This window comes from Glycine max, chromosome 18 (genome assembly GCF_000004515.6).
Source record: "Glycine max cultivar Williams 82 chromosome 18, Glycine_max_v4.0, whole genome shotgun sequence".
NCBI lineage: Eukaryota > Viridiplantae > Streptophyta > Magnoliopsida > Fabales > Fabaceae > Glycine > Glycine max.
Window position 1 is genome coordinate 55,740,721 of NC_038254.2, and position 18,802 is coordinate 55,759,522.

An 18,802-nucleotide genomic window follows, 5' to 3' on the forward strand; every position below is an offset into this window, starting at 1 on the left:
ACATATTAAAGAAACGAGGAAAACTAAAATCTATACGAAGTCTTCCCACAAAAGACCCATGGCTGAGGCAAAAATCACACAAATGATATACGGACACTCTAATATATAAATATATAGGTTTTTCCTATTTGACATTTTTAAAATCTATTTATTTATTTTTCTATCTCTTTCTTTTTCTTAATTAACGTCTATTAACATTGTTGTCCACAAATCATTATTAATTTTGCCGTGGCTGAAATTTTCACGCATAGTCCATCAAACAAACAAAAATCAAAGGCAAGCGTAGACTTGAAATCTCCTGCTTTCTTAGAAAAAAATAGAAAAAAACACGAATCATCCGGCAATATTAGTAAAGGAAATCTTGATAATTCATACTTCATAGTTGATTTCCATCGTTTGAGCTCACTGTTTTGCAACTGTGTGCTGCTTTGCTTACAGCTTATATCCATGGACACAACTGGCACCCATATTGCTTCAGGGGCCATCTTCTTCCTTCTTTTGCTGTGCCTCTCTAGTCTTTCCATAGCAGATGTTATTTATAGTCCCGTTGAACTCTTCAGCATCAACTGTGGCTCTAACAGTAGCTTGTCCACGCGCGATGGTCGCAATTGGACTGCAGACATCAAATTCCTCTCAGAAAACAAGGACTCGGTTGCTGCTCCCGCACTCACACCATCTACCCTGGAAGGTCCTTACACCGATGCTCGTTTCTCTCACTCCCAATTCACTTACTCTTTCTCTGTCTCCACAGGCCCAAAGTTTATTCGCCTCTTCTACTCAACTTCCTACCAAAACTTCCATCGCTCCAAAGCCTATTTCTCAGTCAAAGCAGGCCCATACACCCTCCTTCAATACTTCAATGCTTCCCTCAATGCTGATGCTGATGATGACCCGGACAACTTCTTATTCAGAGAGTATTGCATCAACCTCCGAGATGGTGAGAGGCTCAACATAAGCTTCATTCCAAGCACCGAAGATTCGTACGCTTTCATCAATGGAATAGAGATTGTTTCAATGCCCCCTTTTCTCTACTACACCCATCCTGACGACGACATCACTGGATGGCCTCAACCAGTTGGCCTCAATACGAACCCGTTCCCCATTGAAAACAACTATGCTATGGAGACAAAGTATCGGTTAAGAGTTGGAGACCAACAAATCCCGGCCTCACAGGACACGGGTATGCTCAGGAGCTGGGATGTGGATAACAAATATGTAACGACTCAAAGTGTACTATCTCTAGATATTGAATCTGGAATTAAGCTGAGATTCACAAAGACTCCTAACTACACGGCACCAGACACAGTGTACCGATCCCTAAGGAATATGGGAAGTAATGGCACCGTCAACATGGGGTTCAACCTCACATGGCAACTTCCCGTTGATTCAGGCTTCACCTACTTGCTAAGATTACACTTTTGCCAGCTTGACCCGAGAATTGAAAATCCTGGTGACCTGAGCTTCTTCATATTCGTTCAGGATCAGTTGGTTGAAGACTGGGCAGACGTTCTCGGTTGGAGCGATAAACAGAAGGGTGTCCCAGTGGTTAGGCAGTATGCAGTTGTCATCCCAGGGAATCAGCAGGAAAGGCTTAATCTTTCACTGAAAATGCATCCAAACCCTCAAAGCTTGGCCAAGGATGCTCAAATAAATGCAATTGAACTCTTCAAGATCAACGACCCAACAGGTAATCTCGCTGGACCTAATCCAGACCCTCCTCTTCCACAATCTCCAAAGCGGGTTCCACTTGAAAGCTCAAATAAGAAAAGCCACGGCACCACCATGAGAACTCTTGCTGCCATTGCAGGTTCAGTTTCCGGTGTCCTTTTGCTCTCCTTTATTGCCATCCTCATCAAACGCAGGAAGAATGTCACCGTCAATGAAAGTTCAAATTAAAAAGAGGGAACTTCTCGGGACAATGGCTCACTATTTGTACCAACGGGCCTCTGCCGCCACTTCTCAATCAAAGAAATGAGAACTGCCACCAACAACTTTGATGAAGTCTTCGTGGGAGGCTTTGGCAATGTGTACAAAGGCCACATCGACAATGGTTCAACTACAGTCGCAATCAAAAGGCTCAAACAGGGTTCTCGGCAAGGTATTCGCGAGTTCAAGAATGAGATCGAAATGTTGTCTCAACTTCGTCATCCCAATATTGTTTCCCTCATCGGTTACTGTTACGAGAGCAATGAGATGATCCTGGTTTACGAATTCATGGATTGTGGAAACCTCCGTGATCATCTCTACGACACTGATAATCCATCTCTGTCGTGGAAGCATAGGCTGCAGACATGCATAGGTGTTGCGCGAGGATTGGATTATCTGCATACAGGTGTGAAGCAGGTGATAATTCACCGTGACGTCAAGAGTGCCAATATCTTATTGGATGAGAAATGGGAGGCCAAGGTTTCAGATTTCGGGTTAGCCAGAATTGGGGGGCCGATGGGTATTTCGATGATGACCACCAGAGTGAACACTGAGGTGAAAGGTAGCATTGGATATTTGGATCCAGAGTATTACAAGCGTAACATTTTGACGGAGAAATCTGACGTGTACTCATTTGGGGTGATGCTGTTGGAGGTGTTATCTGGGAGGCACCCTTTGCTCCATTGGGAGGAGAAACAACGAATGTCACTTGCTAATTGGGCAAAACATTGCTATGAGAAGGGAACTCTGAGTGAGATTGTGGATTCAGAACTCAAGGGCCAGATAAAACCTCAATGTTTGAACAAATTTAGTGAGGTGGCACTGAGCTGTTTGCTTGAGGATGGGACTCAACGACCTTCCATGAAAGACATTGTTGGGGTGTTGGAGTTTGTTCTTCAGTTTCAGGATAGTGCTGTTAATTATGAAGATAGCAGTAGCCATAGTACTGTACCTCTTTCAGATTGTAGTGAGAACACTGGATCAAGCATGACAAGTGATGGAGATCGTAGCAATGGCAGGATGGAATCTTTTGTGTTGATCCCGGATGATGTTTTCTCTGAGACTAAGAATCCAAAGGGACGATGAGGTTGAAACAGTAGTATTCAAGTTAGCATGAGTATCAATCGTGTGACCAAGAGAGAATTTTGTATATATAATAGTGTTGGTGCGATGCATTTTTGCCAAAAAAAAAAAAAAAGCAGTGCTGATAACAATAAACGAGGGTTGTTACTCCAACTAAAAATTGAGATATTTTTCTTATGATTCCTTTGATACTCTCATCACCTATTGTTAAACAACTGATAACTTGATATAGTTATCCTGCTACTGAGGCAATCGAATTTAATCTAATTTGACACAGGCTTATCCAAATGGGCTGGGTCCCATTTTGGAAGAATGGTCTATGAGGTGAGTCAGTTTGGGAGCAGCTAGCAACTGAGATAAACCAACAGTTCCCTGTCCACAACTTCAAAGTTATCGAAGCTGCTTTCCCAATCCAAGCAGAGGTGACCCTATACAACGCTGTGCTCATACTGAAGAAAACTGAGACCATTGCGCATGGTTTGAAGATGTTTATACATGTTTTAGTGTTTTTCGTTCATACTTGTGTTGTTGTCTTCGTCTCATCCCGTGCGTTTATTGCTGCTGTGTGTGTCAATTTGATAATTGTGAGAGTAATTCCCTAGATACGAAATGCAATGCTTCTTACTTTGAGCACTTGATGTCTTTAATCCCTCTCTATATGTATACAACAGAATGAATGAGTGCTTTTAGGTGCCATTCTTTTAAAAAGAACGTTTTAATTATTTTAATTTTCTTCAATCGGAGCATTTTCTCTTTAAAAGAAGAGTTTTCACTAGATGATCCTATTCCTTAAGAAATATTTAAAACGCAGTAAAAAAAATATATTTTAATTGGACTTTCATCTATTCGGGCACGGATTTACTTTAGGCATTGGGGGAACTTGCTCCCTAACTATTTTGTAGTTTAATTTTTTTAATGAGTATTATATTTTAATATTAAAATAATCAGAATGATTAATTTTTTATAAGAGTTTAACCGTATAGATAATGAGATTTAAGTTTTATCTATCTTTATTTTTTTTATAAAGTATTTTTCTTTTTTTAATATTTATTTCTAAGATAATTATATTTTTAAACAAATATCTTATTTTCTTTTTTATAGTCTTATAGAGATAATTGTACTTTCCCCTTTTGTTTAGACAAAATGTTTAAAATTTTAATTAATTCGAAATTTATCTGGAAAATAAGTAAGCTTGACCAAGAATTCTTTATAATTATTTAATTCTATACAATATCATATTCAATGTTTTTTATGTTTAAATAATAGAGCGCGTACACAAATCACTCAACATACTTTTATCCGCTGAAATTTCCACACATAACTCCAGTTTAAGTAATTTTTTCCATAAGTATTAATAGAAAATAGAAAAAATGTAAAAATAATTAAATTTCTCCTTGAATTTAACTCATAAGTAACATAAAATTAATTTATACACTACAATTTTTTTAATAGCACCTCAATGTTTGCACAAATTTGGTGAGGTTGCACTGAGCTGTTTGCTTGAGGATGGAAATCAACGGCCTTCCATGGAAATCAAATTTGGGTTGTTGGAGTTTGTTCTTCAGTTTCAGGATAGAGCTGTTAATTATGAAGATGGCAGTAGCCATATTTCAGATTATAGTGAGATCGAACACTGGATTGAGCACGACAAGCGACGGAGATCGTAGCTATGGCAGGAAAGAATCTTTTGTGTTGATCTCAGATGAGTTTTCTCTGAGATTAAGAATCCAATTAAAGGGATGATGAGTTGAAGTAGTATTCAAGTTTAGCCTGAGTTTCAATCATGCGACCAAGACAGAATTGTATATATAATAGTGCTCGTAAGATACATTTTCGCACTAAATAGCTGTGCTGATAACAATAAAAATTGAGTTAATTTTCTTATGGCGCTTTTGATACTTCCATCCCTTATTGGTAGAGTTGATATACTTATCCTGCTTCAGAGGCAATCGAATTTAATCCAATCTGACACAGGCTTATCCAAATTGGCTAGGTTCGCCTAATTAATAATGTTTCTAATGTGGCTTGGTTGGGACAAAATGGCTCTGTTTCAAATTGTTTAATTAGGTCATATTCTGATTTGCAAATTATTTTGTCCAAATGTAAGGCTTCTTTACAAGTTATCCCAAACTAAATAGAGAGTTTCATAAGGAGGCAACCAACAATGTTACTCTCATACTTTAGTTAGAGCATCATTGAATTTTACTAGCTCTCAAACCTTTGATCATATTTCAAGTTGCATCCATCATGCTATTCTGAATGAAATAAAGTAATTCCCATAAAAATTAATAGAATAATTTAAATAACATCAACTTAAACAATAGACTTTAAATAATTAATATTCCAAGAATTCACAAAATATATACCCGTAAGTTGTAGGGTCTAAAATCTAGTAGGTATAAGAATAACTGTAACATTAATTTTATTTCCAACAGAGCTATTGTCTTCAATTGTCTATGTCCAATCATAGAAAAAAAAACTGACAACTTTAAACATAAAGAGAAAGCTTTGGAATAAGTCATATTTAACACTTAATGGTGCAAGTGAGTGTTTAGTGGCAATAAAGTGAATGAATTGGTCACCTATTGTTGATAGCGGGATCCGATGGAGCTTCAAGAGAGAAATTTTGGTGTAATTTTACTCAAAATCTTATTTACTCAAAAATCTAATACTGTATTAATTAGAGAAGAACATTTCTTAACATGGAAAAGAAGAAAAATACAAATGAAACTTAAAATTTCTTTGCATCAGCATAACATTTATATGTTACCACCATTAGAGCAAAAATAGCCATGACCGTGACAGATATAATATATAATAATCGGTATAACATCTTTGTACGCGATGCTTAGTGTGTCATTGATCAAAGTCTAATGTACTGTAACATGGAATTCCAATAGCCTTGGCCATAGAGGACAATAACATGACCCTTGAAGAAGATTAATGAACAAACCTGTTTATTACTACTCTATTAATTAATTGAAAACTGTAGGAAGCTACAGAGAAGTTATCTATGCCCACCACCCACCTTCCTTAAAGAATACGCCAAAGCAGTCTTAGTTGACCATTTAATTTTTGTGAATTAAAAAAGAGGCAAATTTAAAACACTAAAAAAATAAATACAACCAGAGTTGACCATTTGATATATGCCAAATGAATAAATGTAGGGATACGAAAGCAATCTCCTGGAGGAAATAGGGAGATGGCACCACACCTTTTCATCTCATCTTTCTAACAAAATGGGAAACACTTAACAAAAAGAGGGCAAGCTACATCTATAATGATTAAAGAGGTGTATACATGAATGCTTCTGGGTAAGAGGCTAGTAATTGGAAGAATGTTTCTCAAGTTTTTGGGGCTTCAGCCATTCCAAGCACACAAGTTCCTCACAGAGAAAGTATCCAACAATAATAGAAGAGTTGTGCCATAAATTTTCTCTGGCCGATCTTAGGAAATCAACGAACAACTTTGATCCAAAGAGACAAATTGACCTTAGAGCATTTGGTATCAAAGTATATAAAGGTTGTCTTCAACATGATGATGGTTCTGATTATACAGTCGCCGTAAAGCGATTTAATGTGAAAGACAGTCAAGCACGGGAAGAGTTCAAGAACGAAATAGAGTTACTCTGCCAGCTTCATCACCCTAATTGTGTCTCTCTTATAGGATTCTGCAACCACAAAGATGAGAAGATTATTGTGTACGAGTACATGTCCAATGGATCTCTATATGAACGGCTACAAGGTGGGGAACTGTCATGGAAGAAAAGACTAGAGATCTGCATAGGAATTGCACGTGGACTACACTACCTTCATGCTGGAGCCAAGCGTACCATCATTCACCGTCACATCAAACCTAGCAACATTCTTTTGGATGACAACATGCAGCCAAAACTTGCAGATTTTGGCATTAGCATACAGGGACCACGTTTTATGTCAAAGCCAAAACCAATTAACGTAGATTTTGTTGTGGGTAATGTTTTATTTTATGAGGTTACTACTACAATGAATTTCTGTCATATAAACTAAGCTAATACTTTAAGTTATAGGTACTTTTGGCTACCTGGCTATGGAGTATGCCCTGTATGGTACTGTCACAGATAAAACTGATGTTTACTCGTTTGGTAAGGTTCTACTAGAAGTTGTGTGTGGAGGGAAATACGTAAAAATGGTGGCAGAAACAGAATTTATGGAGAAGCCTGTTGAGGAGAAAATTGATCCGAATATCAAAGGAAAGATTGCACCAGAGTGTTGGCAAGTCTTTATAGATATCACGCATAGATGCCTGAAATATGAACCAGACAAGCGACCAACAATGGGTGAAGTAGAGGTGGAGCTTGAGCATGCTCTGTGGTTGCAGGAACAAGCAGATATCACAAACACCAATGGTGATTATACCTTATTTTCCACCACCATTATTGACATGGGAGTGGAACTGGAATCTAACATGGAAGAGATTGATACTAGAGATGCTTGAAGTATGAACCAAATGGGCGACCAACAATTGGGGAAGTGGAGGTGGAGCTTGAGCATGCTTTGCTGTTGAGGAACAAGCAGATATCATAAAAACCTAAGGTTATAATACTTGTTATCAAATACCAATAGTAACTTAAGAAGACATGTTTCTTAGGTAATTTGGTGAGTGACTCAAACAAAACAATCACTATGTACTTTATGAGTAGCTTAGTTTAATTGAGATATCTCTAGCTTTTGTAGTGATCCTTGCTTTTAGCATTTTGATTGTATCTAGAGCTGTGGTCGTAATTAACTTAAACTAGTATAAATGAGAAAGCAGTGAAAGAATTCTTGCTTGAGCTTGTTACCTTTATACTGTTCCTCTTGATGTGTTTTTTTTTTAATTCCATAACATCACAAGAACCAAAGATCCTGATATAGAGGGGAACCATACAGAACAGAGCTATTGTCTTCAATTGCTACAAACCTGCTGTGGTATTATTGTGTTTGTTGATTAGTTTCATGAGCCGAGTTCCTAACAATATTAACAACTAGGTGAGTTTGGTTAAATTGATCACACAACGTTATTTAGCTGGATTAAAGACTAAGTATTTAGATATACAAGATTTCTCTTACAACTACCGCCAATATCATTATTTGTCTCCCTTTCCCTTTTTTATAAAACTAAACTATACAACTTATTCTTCTAACTAATATTTCCAATTATCTTCTTTGTATGTATGCTAGCTAAGAATACTTTAAAAATGGAAATTCCTCTCTAATTTTGACGGTTATTTGTCTGCTCGGAAAAGATGACATATGTGTGCTCTGTTTAACAAGCATGAGTGCCTGCATCATCAAAGATTATTTTTGTCAACTTGTAGGATGGGTTATCACCTACAATACAATCCGGCTCAGTTAAATTGTATTATTTATATAATAATTTTTTAGATTACCTTTCATAATACTATTTTTTCTTTATTTCATTTTTATCATTTATTTTAGAGAAATCATATGGTACTATTGGAAATTAAAGAATTTTGGTCAGTGCGAACAGAAAATATGTATAGTTAATAAGACATATAATGTTTAACCAAACAAATATAATGGATATTAGTTAAGAATATAAAAAATTATATAACAAAATAATTATTAATTTAAAAAAGCATATTTAATATATACTTATAAGTTAATTAAAAACTTTCTTTTAATTAAGAAAATACTCGACACACACAATTTTCCTTTTCCAAATCATTTTTTTTATATTTCTCTTTGATCATATTTTCATTTTCAGCTATTATACTTATCCCTTTTTTTTCTTTTCTTTTGCTTTGTTTCTCTCTTCTCTACTTTCCAATTCTCCGCAAAATGAGTGGACATTTGTATTACTCAATTAATTAAGCAGGGAAAGATGCCACCTGATCAAGAATGAAATTGAGTTACTCTGCCAGCTTCGTCACCCTAAATCCCTAATTGTGTCTCTCTTATAAATAAAAACGTTAATGAAGGAAGTGTAACGGAATTGATTCAACGTTGTAAATTTTATGTAGCTATATTTCATTCATACATAAAAAAAATGTTATCGATTAACAATATTTTGGAATATTTAAGTCATGTTCTCACGTTATTTTTGGTTAAATTAGTTTGTGGGTCATTTAATTTATTTTTTAGATTTAATTTAATTAACTAATTTTTTTAATTCAGTTTGATTTTTTAATTTTTAAAATTAATTCAATTTGATCTTATCATTTAAATTGATTCAACAACCTTAAAGAAACTCGACTTTGTAACATCTTACAATTACTTGATGATAATTTTAAATTGCTTTAAAATATACATGTAAATGATAGGACTAAATTTATATGATATGATCACTCAAATTAATTTAGACTATAAGATCAAATAAAAAAAAATTAAATTAAAGGATTAAAAAAATAATTTAGATGAAACTAAGTTTTTTTTTTTTGTCGTATTAACCCAAGAGAGCAAGCACGTGTTCTAGTTGACCAACAAGCTTAGCTATCCCCACCCCACCTTCCATAACTAATGCGCAACCGTTCTAGTTGACCGATTTGTTTGATACATGCCCAGTCAACTTTGGATTTCTCCAGAAGTAGGAAATTCGGAGATGGTGAGTGAAACAGTCTAACTTTGAAGATTGAAAAGTAGAGGTCAATGTTTCGGGTAAGTGACAACAAATCAAGCAAGCACGTGCCACAAATAGGGAAAATGCTTCTCAATTGTTTGGGCTTCTGCGGTTCCATGAACATTACTCATACAAGCTCATCTCAGAGAAAGTATCCAACGGTAATAGAAGAGTTGTGCCATCAATTTTCTCTGGCCGATCTTAGGAAATCCACCAACAACTTCGATCAAAACAGAGTAATTGGACGTGGATTATTTAGTGAAGTATATAAAGGCTCTGTACAACATAAGGGTGCTTCTGATTATACTGTTGCAGTAAAGCGATTCAATGAACGAGGATTGGAAGCGTTCAAGAAGGAAATAGAATTGCTCTGCCAGCTTTTTCACCCTAATTGTGTCTCTATAATAGGATTCTGCAACCACATAAAAGAGAAGATTATTGTGTACGAGTACATGTCCAATGGTTCTCTAGCTGATTACCTACAAGGTGGAGATGCAGAAGCATTATCGTGGAAGAAAAGACTAGAGATCTGCATTGGAGTAGCTCGTGGACTACACTACCTTCACACTGGAGCCAAGCGCTCTGTCTTTCACTGTATCCTCAGTCCTAGTACCATTCTTTTGGATGATCACTTGAAGCCAAAACTTGCAGGTTTCGGCGTTAATGTGCAGGGATCACGTTTTATGACAAAGAAAAAACAAATCAAACTAGACCTTATCACGGGTAATTGTTGTTTTATTTTTATGAGCTTACTGCAATGAAATTTTGTCAGTTGAATTAAGTTAATACTTCACTTATAGGTACTTTTGGCTACATGGCTACGGAGTATGCCATCAATGGTACCGTGACAGATAAATGTGATGTTTTCTCATTTGGTATGGTTCTACTAGAAGTTGTGTGTGGAAGGCAATATTTAATACACCCAAGAGAAACAGAATTTCTGGAGAAGCCTGTTGAAGAGAAAATTGATGCAAATATCAAAGGGGAAATTGCACCTGAGTGTTGGCAAGTCTTTATTGATATCGCCCACAGATGTGTGAAGCATGAACCAGATGAGCGACCAATAATAGGAGAAGTAGAGGTGGAACTTGAGCATGCCCTCTTGTTGCAGGAACAAGCAGATATCACTAACACCAATGGTGAATATTCTTTATTGTCCAAAACCGTTATTGACCTAAAACTGGTGCGGGAATATTTTGAGCAGGCTCTATTTCACCAAGAAGATATCACATAAGACAGTGACTTGACTTAGAAGATATGTTTCCTTAGTTATTTGGTGAGCTCAAATCAGTACACGAGGGCAAACATTCAGAAGATCACTATTAAAGGGCCACAAGCAGCAAATACAAATAAACTAGACATCACGTCCAATCTCTTGCTTTTCTAGTGATCCTTTCTTTCAGCATATTGAATCTGATTGTATCTGAAGTTGTCATTGTAATTATCTTGAACTGGTATAAAGAAGTGAAGAGATTCTTGCTTGAGCCTATATTATTCTTATTCTTACTCGTGTTTATTCTAGACTCCATAACTTTACACTACATGAAACTAATGTAGAAGACAACCATAATAACTACCGTCTATAATATTCTCGGTCCAATCTTAAAAAAACAACCGACAACTTTAATCGGGACAGATCAATAGAAACAGAAAGCAATGGTACATTATAGAATGTCTTCTCATACTCATTGGTGCAACTGAATACTTAATGGCATAAAGTGGATGAGTAGTTGGTCATATGTTGTTGATAGCGAAATTCGATGGAACTGCAAGAGTGTAATTTTATTTATTTTTATTTGTTATGCAAAGCTTCAAATTTAATAACAAAGTGGGCCAACACTCTTGCATATTTTAGCCCAAGAGCAATAAGTGGGTTGGATTAGGAACGGAGAAGGAACACAAAGTTATAAGTAACTTAGAGGTTGCTATTGGCCACCACAGCATTTCTATTGTTCACCATTTGATACTATAATGTAACCATAGGGATACGAAAGCAATCTCGTGGAGGACTCGCCATTCCAAGGAAACGCGTAAATAAATAAATGAAACAAAAAGAAAAGACAGGCTTAGCTATTATAAATTGAAGAGGAGTAGAGCTGTAGAGGTGAATGTTTTTGGTAAGAGACAAGTAATTAAGCCAGCAGCTATTATAAATTGGTACGATGTTTCTCAAATGTTTGGGCTTCAGCGGTAGGAAGCACACAAGTTCATCTCAGAGAAAGTATCCAAGAGTAATAGAAGAGTTATGCCATCCATTTTCTCTCGCCGATCTAAGGAAAATGACCAACAACTTTAATCAAAACAGAGTAGTTGTAGATGCATTCTCTGAAGAACTATACAAAGGTTGTCTCCAACATAGTGATGCTTCTGAATACACAGTCACAGTGAGGTGATTTGATGTGAAAGATGCTCAATCATTGAAAGAGTTCAGAATTAAATAGAGTTGCTCTGCCATAACATCATTTCTCTTATAGGGGGATTCTGTAACGACAAAAATGAGAATATTGTTGTATACGAATACATGCCTAATATCAACACCTGCAAGGTAAGGATACGGAAGCACTGTCATGGAAGAAAAGGTTAGAGATTTGCATAGAAGAAGCGTGGACTACACTACCCTCACGCTGGAGCCAAGCGCGCCATCATTCGCCGTCACATCTGTCTTACAAACATTGATTCTTTTATTTTGTGAGGTTATTGCAATGGATTTTTATTCGTTAAACTAAGCAAATATGTTTACTCATTTGATATGGTTCTACTAGATGTAATGTGTGGAGGGAAATATGTAAAAATGATACCAAAAGCAGAATTTTTTGAGATGCCTGTTGAGGAGAATATTCATCCCAGAATCAAAGGAAAGATTGCACCAGAGTGTTGGGAAGTCTTTATAAATATCACCCAAAGATGCATGATGTATGAACCAGATGAAAGACCAACAATGGGTGAAGTAGAGGTGGAACTTGTGCTTCCTCTGTCCTTACAGGAACAAACAGATATCACATAGATCAATGGTCATTATACCTTACTGTCTAAACCATTATTAACCAATACCTGGTACGGGGATTGAAGCATGTTCCTTCATTTCACCAAGAAGATATCACAGAAGACAGTGACTTAGAAAACGTGCTTCCTTAGTTATTTGGTGAGCTCAAATCAACACAGGGGGTAACATCTTTGGGGATCACTATCAAAGGGACACAAGCAAATAATCCAAGTAAATTTAGACACCACATCTATCTCAAAACCTCAAGGCATGGAGGTACATGAGTCATTACCAATTATGCATTGCTCATTTTTACTCATTCTTACCTAATGTAACACTTCTTTGATATATCTCTAGCTTTTGTAGCATTTTTATTGTATCTGAAGTTGTCATTGTAATTTTCTTGAACTAGTTTAAATTTGAAAGCAGTGAAGGAATTCTCGCTTGAGCCTATACTATTCTTACTCCTCCTCGTGTTTATTCCAGAATCCATAACTTCTATACTAAATGAAACTGATATGTATAAAAGAGCTATTGTCTTCAATTTTCTCTGTCCGTTCTTGGAAAAATAACAAACTACTTTAATAAGGACAGAAAACAGATCAATAGAAACAGCAAGCTTTGGAATATTATATAAGATCTTCTCATAACTCATTGGTGAAACTGAGTATTTAATTGCAATAGAGTGGATTAGTTAGTCGTCTATTGTTGATAGCAGGATCCAATGGAACTTCAAGAATCTAAATTTTATTTTATTTTATTTGTCCTGTAAAGTCTAATTAGTCCTCTTGCATATTCTAGCCCAAGAAGGAAAAGTCACTACATAAAACAACAGCAGTAAGTTGGTTGGATTAAGACCTCAAAAGAAACACATTAAATTACTAATAACATGGTGACAAAAATTACTAATAACATAGTAACAAAAAAAAAAGGTTTAATTCATATCACTAGACTTTTATTTTCTTTATTTATAACCTAAAAATTCAATGTAATATTAATTGTACTTACCATTTTTACCATCAATGTGTTACATTTCTGTAATTGATTGTGTTTACTGTAATTAATTCTATATTACATTGTTCTTTATTTATTCAATTTCCTTGAAATGAAAATTTAATATTGATTAAATGTGACTAAAATTTGCACCAAAATGAATAAATAGTTTTATGGAAAGTAGTAAAATTAATCCTTTTTTTATTAAATTCATCCTTTTTTTTTGTAGGCATGGAACAGGGATAGGCTAGGGACTTATTAAATTCACCTTAAATCTATATAAATCTTGATTTGTGTATTTATTATGTTAACTAATTGAAAACTGTGGGAAGTCATGTTATCTTATCTATGCAAATGCCCACCCACCTTCCATAATGAATGCACAGAAGCAGTCCTCGTTGACCATTCCATATATGCCAAATGAATGTTGAAACGCGTTTTCATCTCTAGTTTCTCGCAAAACAGGAAATGCGTATAAACAAAAAGAGGAGTAGAGATGGATGCTTCTGAGTAAGAGACAAGTAATTGGAAGAATGTTTCTCAAATGTTTTGGCCTCTACCGTTCAAGTTCATCTCAGAGACAGTATCCAACAATAATAGAAGAGTTGTGCCATAAATTTTCTCTAGCGGATCTTAGGAAGTCAACCAACGACTTTGATCAAAACAGAGTTATTGACATTAGAGCATTTGGTATCAAAATATATAAAGGTTGTCTTCAACATAATGATGGTTCTGATTATGCAGTTGCAGTAAAGCGATTTAAAGTGAAAGATATTCAAGCATGGGAAGTGTTCAAAAGCGAAATAGAATTGCTCTGCCAGCTTTGTCACCCTAACATCGTCTCTCTTGTAGGTTTCTGCAACGACGAATATGAGAAGATTATTGTGTACGAGTACATGTCCAATGGATCTCTATATGAATGGCTACAAGGTGGGGAACTGTCATGGAAGAAAAGGGTAGAGATATGCATCGGAGCAGCACGTGGACTACACTACCTTCACGCTGGAGCCAAGCGCACCATCATTCACCGTCACATCAAACCTAACAACATTGTTTTGGATGACAACATGAAGCCAAAACTCACAGATTTTGGCATTAGCGTACTGGGACCGCGTTTTATGTCAAAACCAAAACCAATTAAAGTAGATTCTGTTGTGGGTAATGTTTTATTTTATGAGGTTACTACTACAATGATTTTTTGTCAGATAAATTAAGCTAATACTTTTACTTATAGGTACTTTTGGCTACCTGGCTATGGAGCATCTCACGGACCTCACCGTCACAGATAAAACTGATGTTTACTCATTTGGTATGGTTCTACTTGAAGTTGTGTGTGGAAGGAAATATGTAACAACAGAACTTGAGAAGCCTGTTGAGGAGAAAATTGATCCTAATATCAAAGGAAAGATTGCACCAGAGTGTTGGCAAGTCTTCATAGATATCACCCGAAAGTGTGTGAAATATGAAGCACATGAGCGACCAACAATGGGTGAAGTAGAGGTAGAACTTGAGCATGCTCTGTCGTTGCAGGAACAAGCAGATATCACAAACACCATTATTGGAGAATATACCTTATTGTCCAAAACCATTATTAACCTAATATAGCGCTTCTTTACACACACTTACCAAATGTAATCAAACAAAACAGTCACTGTATACTTTTTTGCAGTAGTTAAGTTAAATTGAGATATCTGTAGCTTTTGTAGCTATCCTTGTTTTTAGCGTTCTGAATCTGATTGTCGATGCCAAATCTTTAACTAGTATAAATCTGAAAGCTGTGAAGGAATTTGTCTATATAATTCTTACTCTTTCTCTTGTTTATTCTGGACTACATAATGCTAAGATAAAAGATTATTTTTATCTGTTATTTTCTTGAGCTTATATTATTTATTATTCTTACTTTTCATCGTGTTTATCCTTGGCTCCATAACTTTACACTGCAACAGTATAAAAGAGCTTCTGTCTTCAATTTTCTCTGTCCAATCTTTGAAAAATAACTGACAACTTTTGTCCGTCTGAGCATGTGGTTAATGAATGCTGGTTTTTCAATTAAAGGGAGCAAATATTTGAATTCACCAAAAATAGATGTCTATTCCTTGAAGTTAGAAAGAATTGAACGCACCTCAGGAAAAATATCAGCACTAGACAATTGCAAGGAAATAAGCAGGATTCTTAGTAGGATTAATAATGCCCTTTTAAAGATTCAGCTTGGCTTGATTTTCTTCAAGCAACATTGTCCTTTTGTGTGCAACTACTTTAGGATATATTGGTAAGATAGAAGATTATTTTTCACTCTAATTGCTAAATCTGATATATAGCGCACGTTGTGTTGTGGACAGTGGAAGAGAAAAATGAAAAGATTCAAATGAAGCTTGGCAATAAATTCTGTTCCCAGACAGCTCCCCATGAGTTGGTGAATTGCGTAAACCTTTCTTGCATCATAATATGTTCAGTAACTTTATTTGTTTAATCTTTTGCAAAATAATCGTACTCTTGAGGATAATTTCTACTATGGACTCTATGATGACAGTTAATTATCTTGTAAGCTCGCTGGGTGTTACAATCTGCAGATCATTCAAAATCTTAGACTTAGCCTCTATCTAGCTATGACTACGTGGATTCAAAGTAGAACTTTTGGAGATGATACTGCCACTTCGAAGAGCCCTTTAAACACCGGATGGGAGCTATCAGTTTGAGAACATAATGAAGAAAATTCTAATTGCATTTTAATTGTACCTTAATTTTTTAGATTAGTAGTTAATATAATTAGAAAAGCTAACAATTACAGCCAGTTGTAGAAACAAATCAGTATCGATATAGCTAATAATCTCGACAATAAAAATACAATTAAGATACAATCAGAATTTTTCTTATTAGAGAAACATTTCTTAACCTTGAAAAGAAGAAACACAAATGAAACTTGAAATTTCTTTCCATCAGCATTAGATTTTTTGTATAGTTACTACCATCAGACTCAAAATATCGGTGACATTGTCACAAAGTCATTATACGCGAGGCTTGGTGTCTGTGATCCAAGTCTAATATACCATAACATGGACGTCCAATAACCTTGCTCCATAGAGGACAATAACATGACTATTGAAGAAGATTAATGAACATGTGGATATGAATGGAGATTTTCAGTCAAGAACTGCAATTTTTGTAAGGTGCTCTTCCAAAATGGTAATAAATCTATTCATTTGAGTCTTTTGAAGTGCTATCCCAACTTCAATTCGACCTTCTTTGTCTCTACAGTCAGAAAGGGAGATTGTTCCTGAATTATCCACATGAACTACTTCACTCCTCTTGGGTTTTCCCCACCCAAAGTCTGTTTCATACACTTGAAGCTTCGGTGAGCCTGCAAGTATTGTCATGTGGGCGAATTCTGTAAAATTTGACATCAAAGTTTCAGCCCCTTGAAACGTTTCACGTTGCAAATGTCTACCTTCACTACCAATAGCAATGGCTGCCTCCACAACACCATTTTCTCCAACAAGCTTGCTCCTCTTGACTTCAGCATTGCCACAAACCAAATAATTTCCAAAATATTCAAATGGAATTGAACATTCCGGACGATTATGATAATCTAACATAAAGGCCAAGATGTAGGACTCTCATTAGTGGGAACTATGGTACCAACTTCAGCCTCTTCTGATTTCACCTTACAAACCCAAATCAAAGGACATGTTACCACAAATGTTGTTATGTGTTGTGGCATTGCTAGACCATGGCTTTTGCATTTAATAGACACCCATTTCTTGAGTTTCTCAACATGGTCATGACTCAAAACAAACGTGCGACGCACCGTGTCACTAGCAACATCACGTATTTCCCCCTTGGACTCTACATTTTCTGGTAACAAATTCGACAATTTTTCTCAGAAAACGAGCTTAAGGCCTTTTGGGTCTTGAATGATGTCCCTATTGTACAACGGCAGAGGAAGAGAGCCTTCAAGGGAAACCAAACCCAATTCTCCTTTGAACTTGCAAATAGATGCCCAGAATTTCATGAAGTGATGAAAAGCTCTTCCATCCACAGCCACGTGTCTGAAAGTGATGCATATGGTGAAGCCAGAATGGGACATAACAGTGACCTGAATGGCCATGAGAGGGATAAGAAAAGTTCCATCTTTTAAGTTACGAGGTGGAGTCAGAGACAAGTGTGGTGAAATCTGCAGTGGATTCTGCTACGGTGAAGGAGATAGAATTAGAATCTGTTTGTGTGAAGAGGATGTGAGGGGGGTTTGGCTTTGGAAGGAAGACAAGGTTGGAAGAGAAAGGGAAGAAGTGTTGGAGAGTGAGGGAAAGAGAGTGTTTGAGAGTTGGAAGAAAAGTTTGGAGGAAGTGTTGGGAGGAATAAGGGAAGTGGTAGAAGAAAATACGTTTGAGTGGAGGGCAACATAGCCATGGAAGATCGAAGAAAGTGAGAGGGAAAAAGGTTGAAGGAACCGTATCTGGTGGAGGGCTCACTTCACACTGTTCTATCACTTTCACTGTCACTGTGTCAGCCATGAATTATGGAGTTGAACTTGGGTATGATTTCAGATCGAGCAAGAACAAACACTACACGGCAAATATTGTACTATATTGATATAAGAATAAATAAAACGGGGGAATAAATAAGAGGCAGCGTAGTTGTTACGAATAGAACATAAATGCAGGAAATTAAGAGCTTGCTTCGAAGCACCAAAACCTCCAGAGGAAGAAGAAGAGCAGAGAGGAGAGTAATTTGCCAATTTCATTCCTGATTCATGCTGTTATTACATAGTCATATATATACTGAATTCTATGTAACTAATTTTGGCATTTTATGATTTATAGAATGTTCAGAATTCAGCAATTTGGTTATTCTTATCTCCTAAAGGCCAGCATCGAATCTTCCATCCTGCACACAATGTTCCTGCACGATCTTGAAGTCACTAAGATAAGCAGGTCTCACCATTCTTCTCTTTTTGTTGCTGTTTGCACCCCTTTGCTTGTGTTTGATCTGTTTGTGCTTGAACTTCTGCTAATGGCACCATCTGCTCTTTGTTTCCTGCTGCTGTGTGCTTCCCTATCAAAAGTGTAAAGTATAAGAGAGTATAAAACAGATAATGGACAACGTACTTTTATCTCTCAATGCAAAAAGCTCTATTTAAGTTTCTTAATTAATTAATGTCATTCCGTATTGGTTAACATTAGTCTTTTTTAAGATTTGCAAGTTTAGTTTTACTATTTT

At 36.1% G+C, this 18,802-nt stretch overlaps 2 protein-coding genes and 4 pseudogenes across 2 annotated transcripts; 5 read left to right on the forward strand and 1 right to left on the reverse strand.

The window, feature by feature from the left end:
• The first annotated feature begins 258 nt into the window (after positions 1-258).
• LOC102662273 (receptor-like protein kinase FERONIA) lies at positions 259-3,729 on the forward strand (annotated as a pseudogene).
• A 2,448-nt stretch (positions 3,730-6,177) lies between these two features.
• LOC100780590 (receptor-like protein kinase ANXUR2) lies at positions 6,178-7,830 on the forward strand (annotated as a pseudogene).
• A 1,879-nt stretch (positions 7,831-9,709) lies between these two features.
• Positions 9,710-11,096, forward strand: LOC100781132 (receptor-like protein kinase ANXUR2). Its single transcript, NM_001317506.1, is given in 2 exon segments — positions 9,710-10,332; positions 10,410-11,096. Coding segments are annotated over 2 exon segments (1,041 nt in total). The 5' UTR covers positions 9,710-9,725; the 3' UTR covers positions 10,844-11,096.
• A 641-nt stretch (positions 11,097-11,737) lies between these two features.
• Positions 11,738-13,038, forward strand: LOC106796789 (receptor-like protein kinase FERONIA; annotated as a pseudogene).
• Positions 13,039-13,917: 879 nt separating this feature from the next.
• Positions 13,918-15,445, forward strand: LOC100812131 (receptor-like protein kinase ANXUR2). Its single transcript, XM_006602891.4, has 2 exons — positions 13,918-14,743; positions 14,820-15,445. The coding sequence occupies exons 1-2, from the start codon at positions 14,086-14,088 to the stop codon at positions 15,188-15,190; spliced, it is 1,029 nt and encodes a 342-aa protein (XP_006602954.1). The 5' UTR covers positions 13,918-14,085; the 3' UTR covers positions 15,191-15,445.
• Positions 15,446-15,895: 450 nt separating this feature from the next.
• Positions 15,896-18,776, reverse strand: LOC100781677 (coumaroyl-CoA:anthocyanidin 3-O-glucoside-6''-O-coumaroyltransferase 1-like; annotated as a pseudogene).
• Between the last annotated feature and the right edge of the window lie 26 nt (positions 18,777-18,802).

What these genes read in the sequence shown, in the direction of transcription:
- LOC100812131 (XM_006602891.4), top strand. Translation starts at nt 14,086, where the DNA reads ATGCTTCTGAGTAAGAGACAAGTAATTGGAAGAATGTTTCTCAAATGT. An exon ending in TAAAGTAGATTCTGTTGTGG is followed by an intron (nt 14,744 to 14,819) that starts GTAATGTTTTAT and finishes TTTTACTTATAG; the next exon opens with GTACTTTTGGCTACCTGGCT.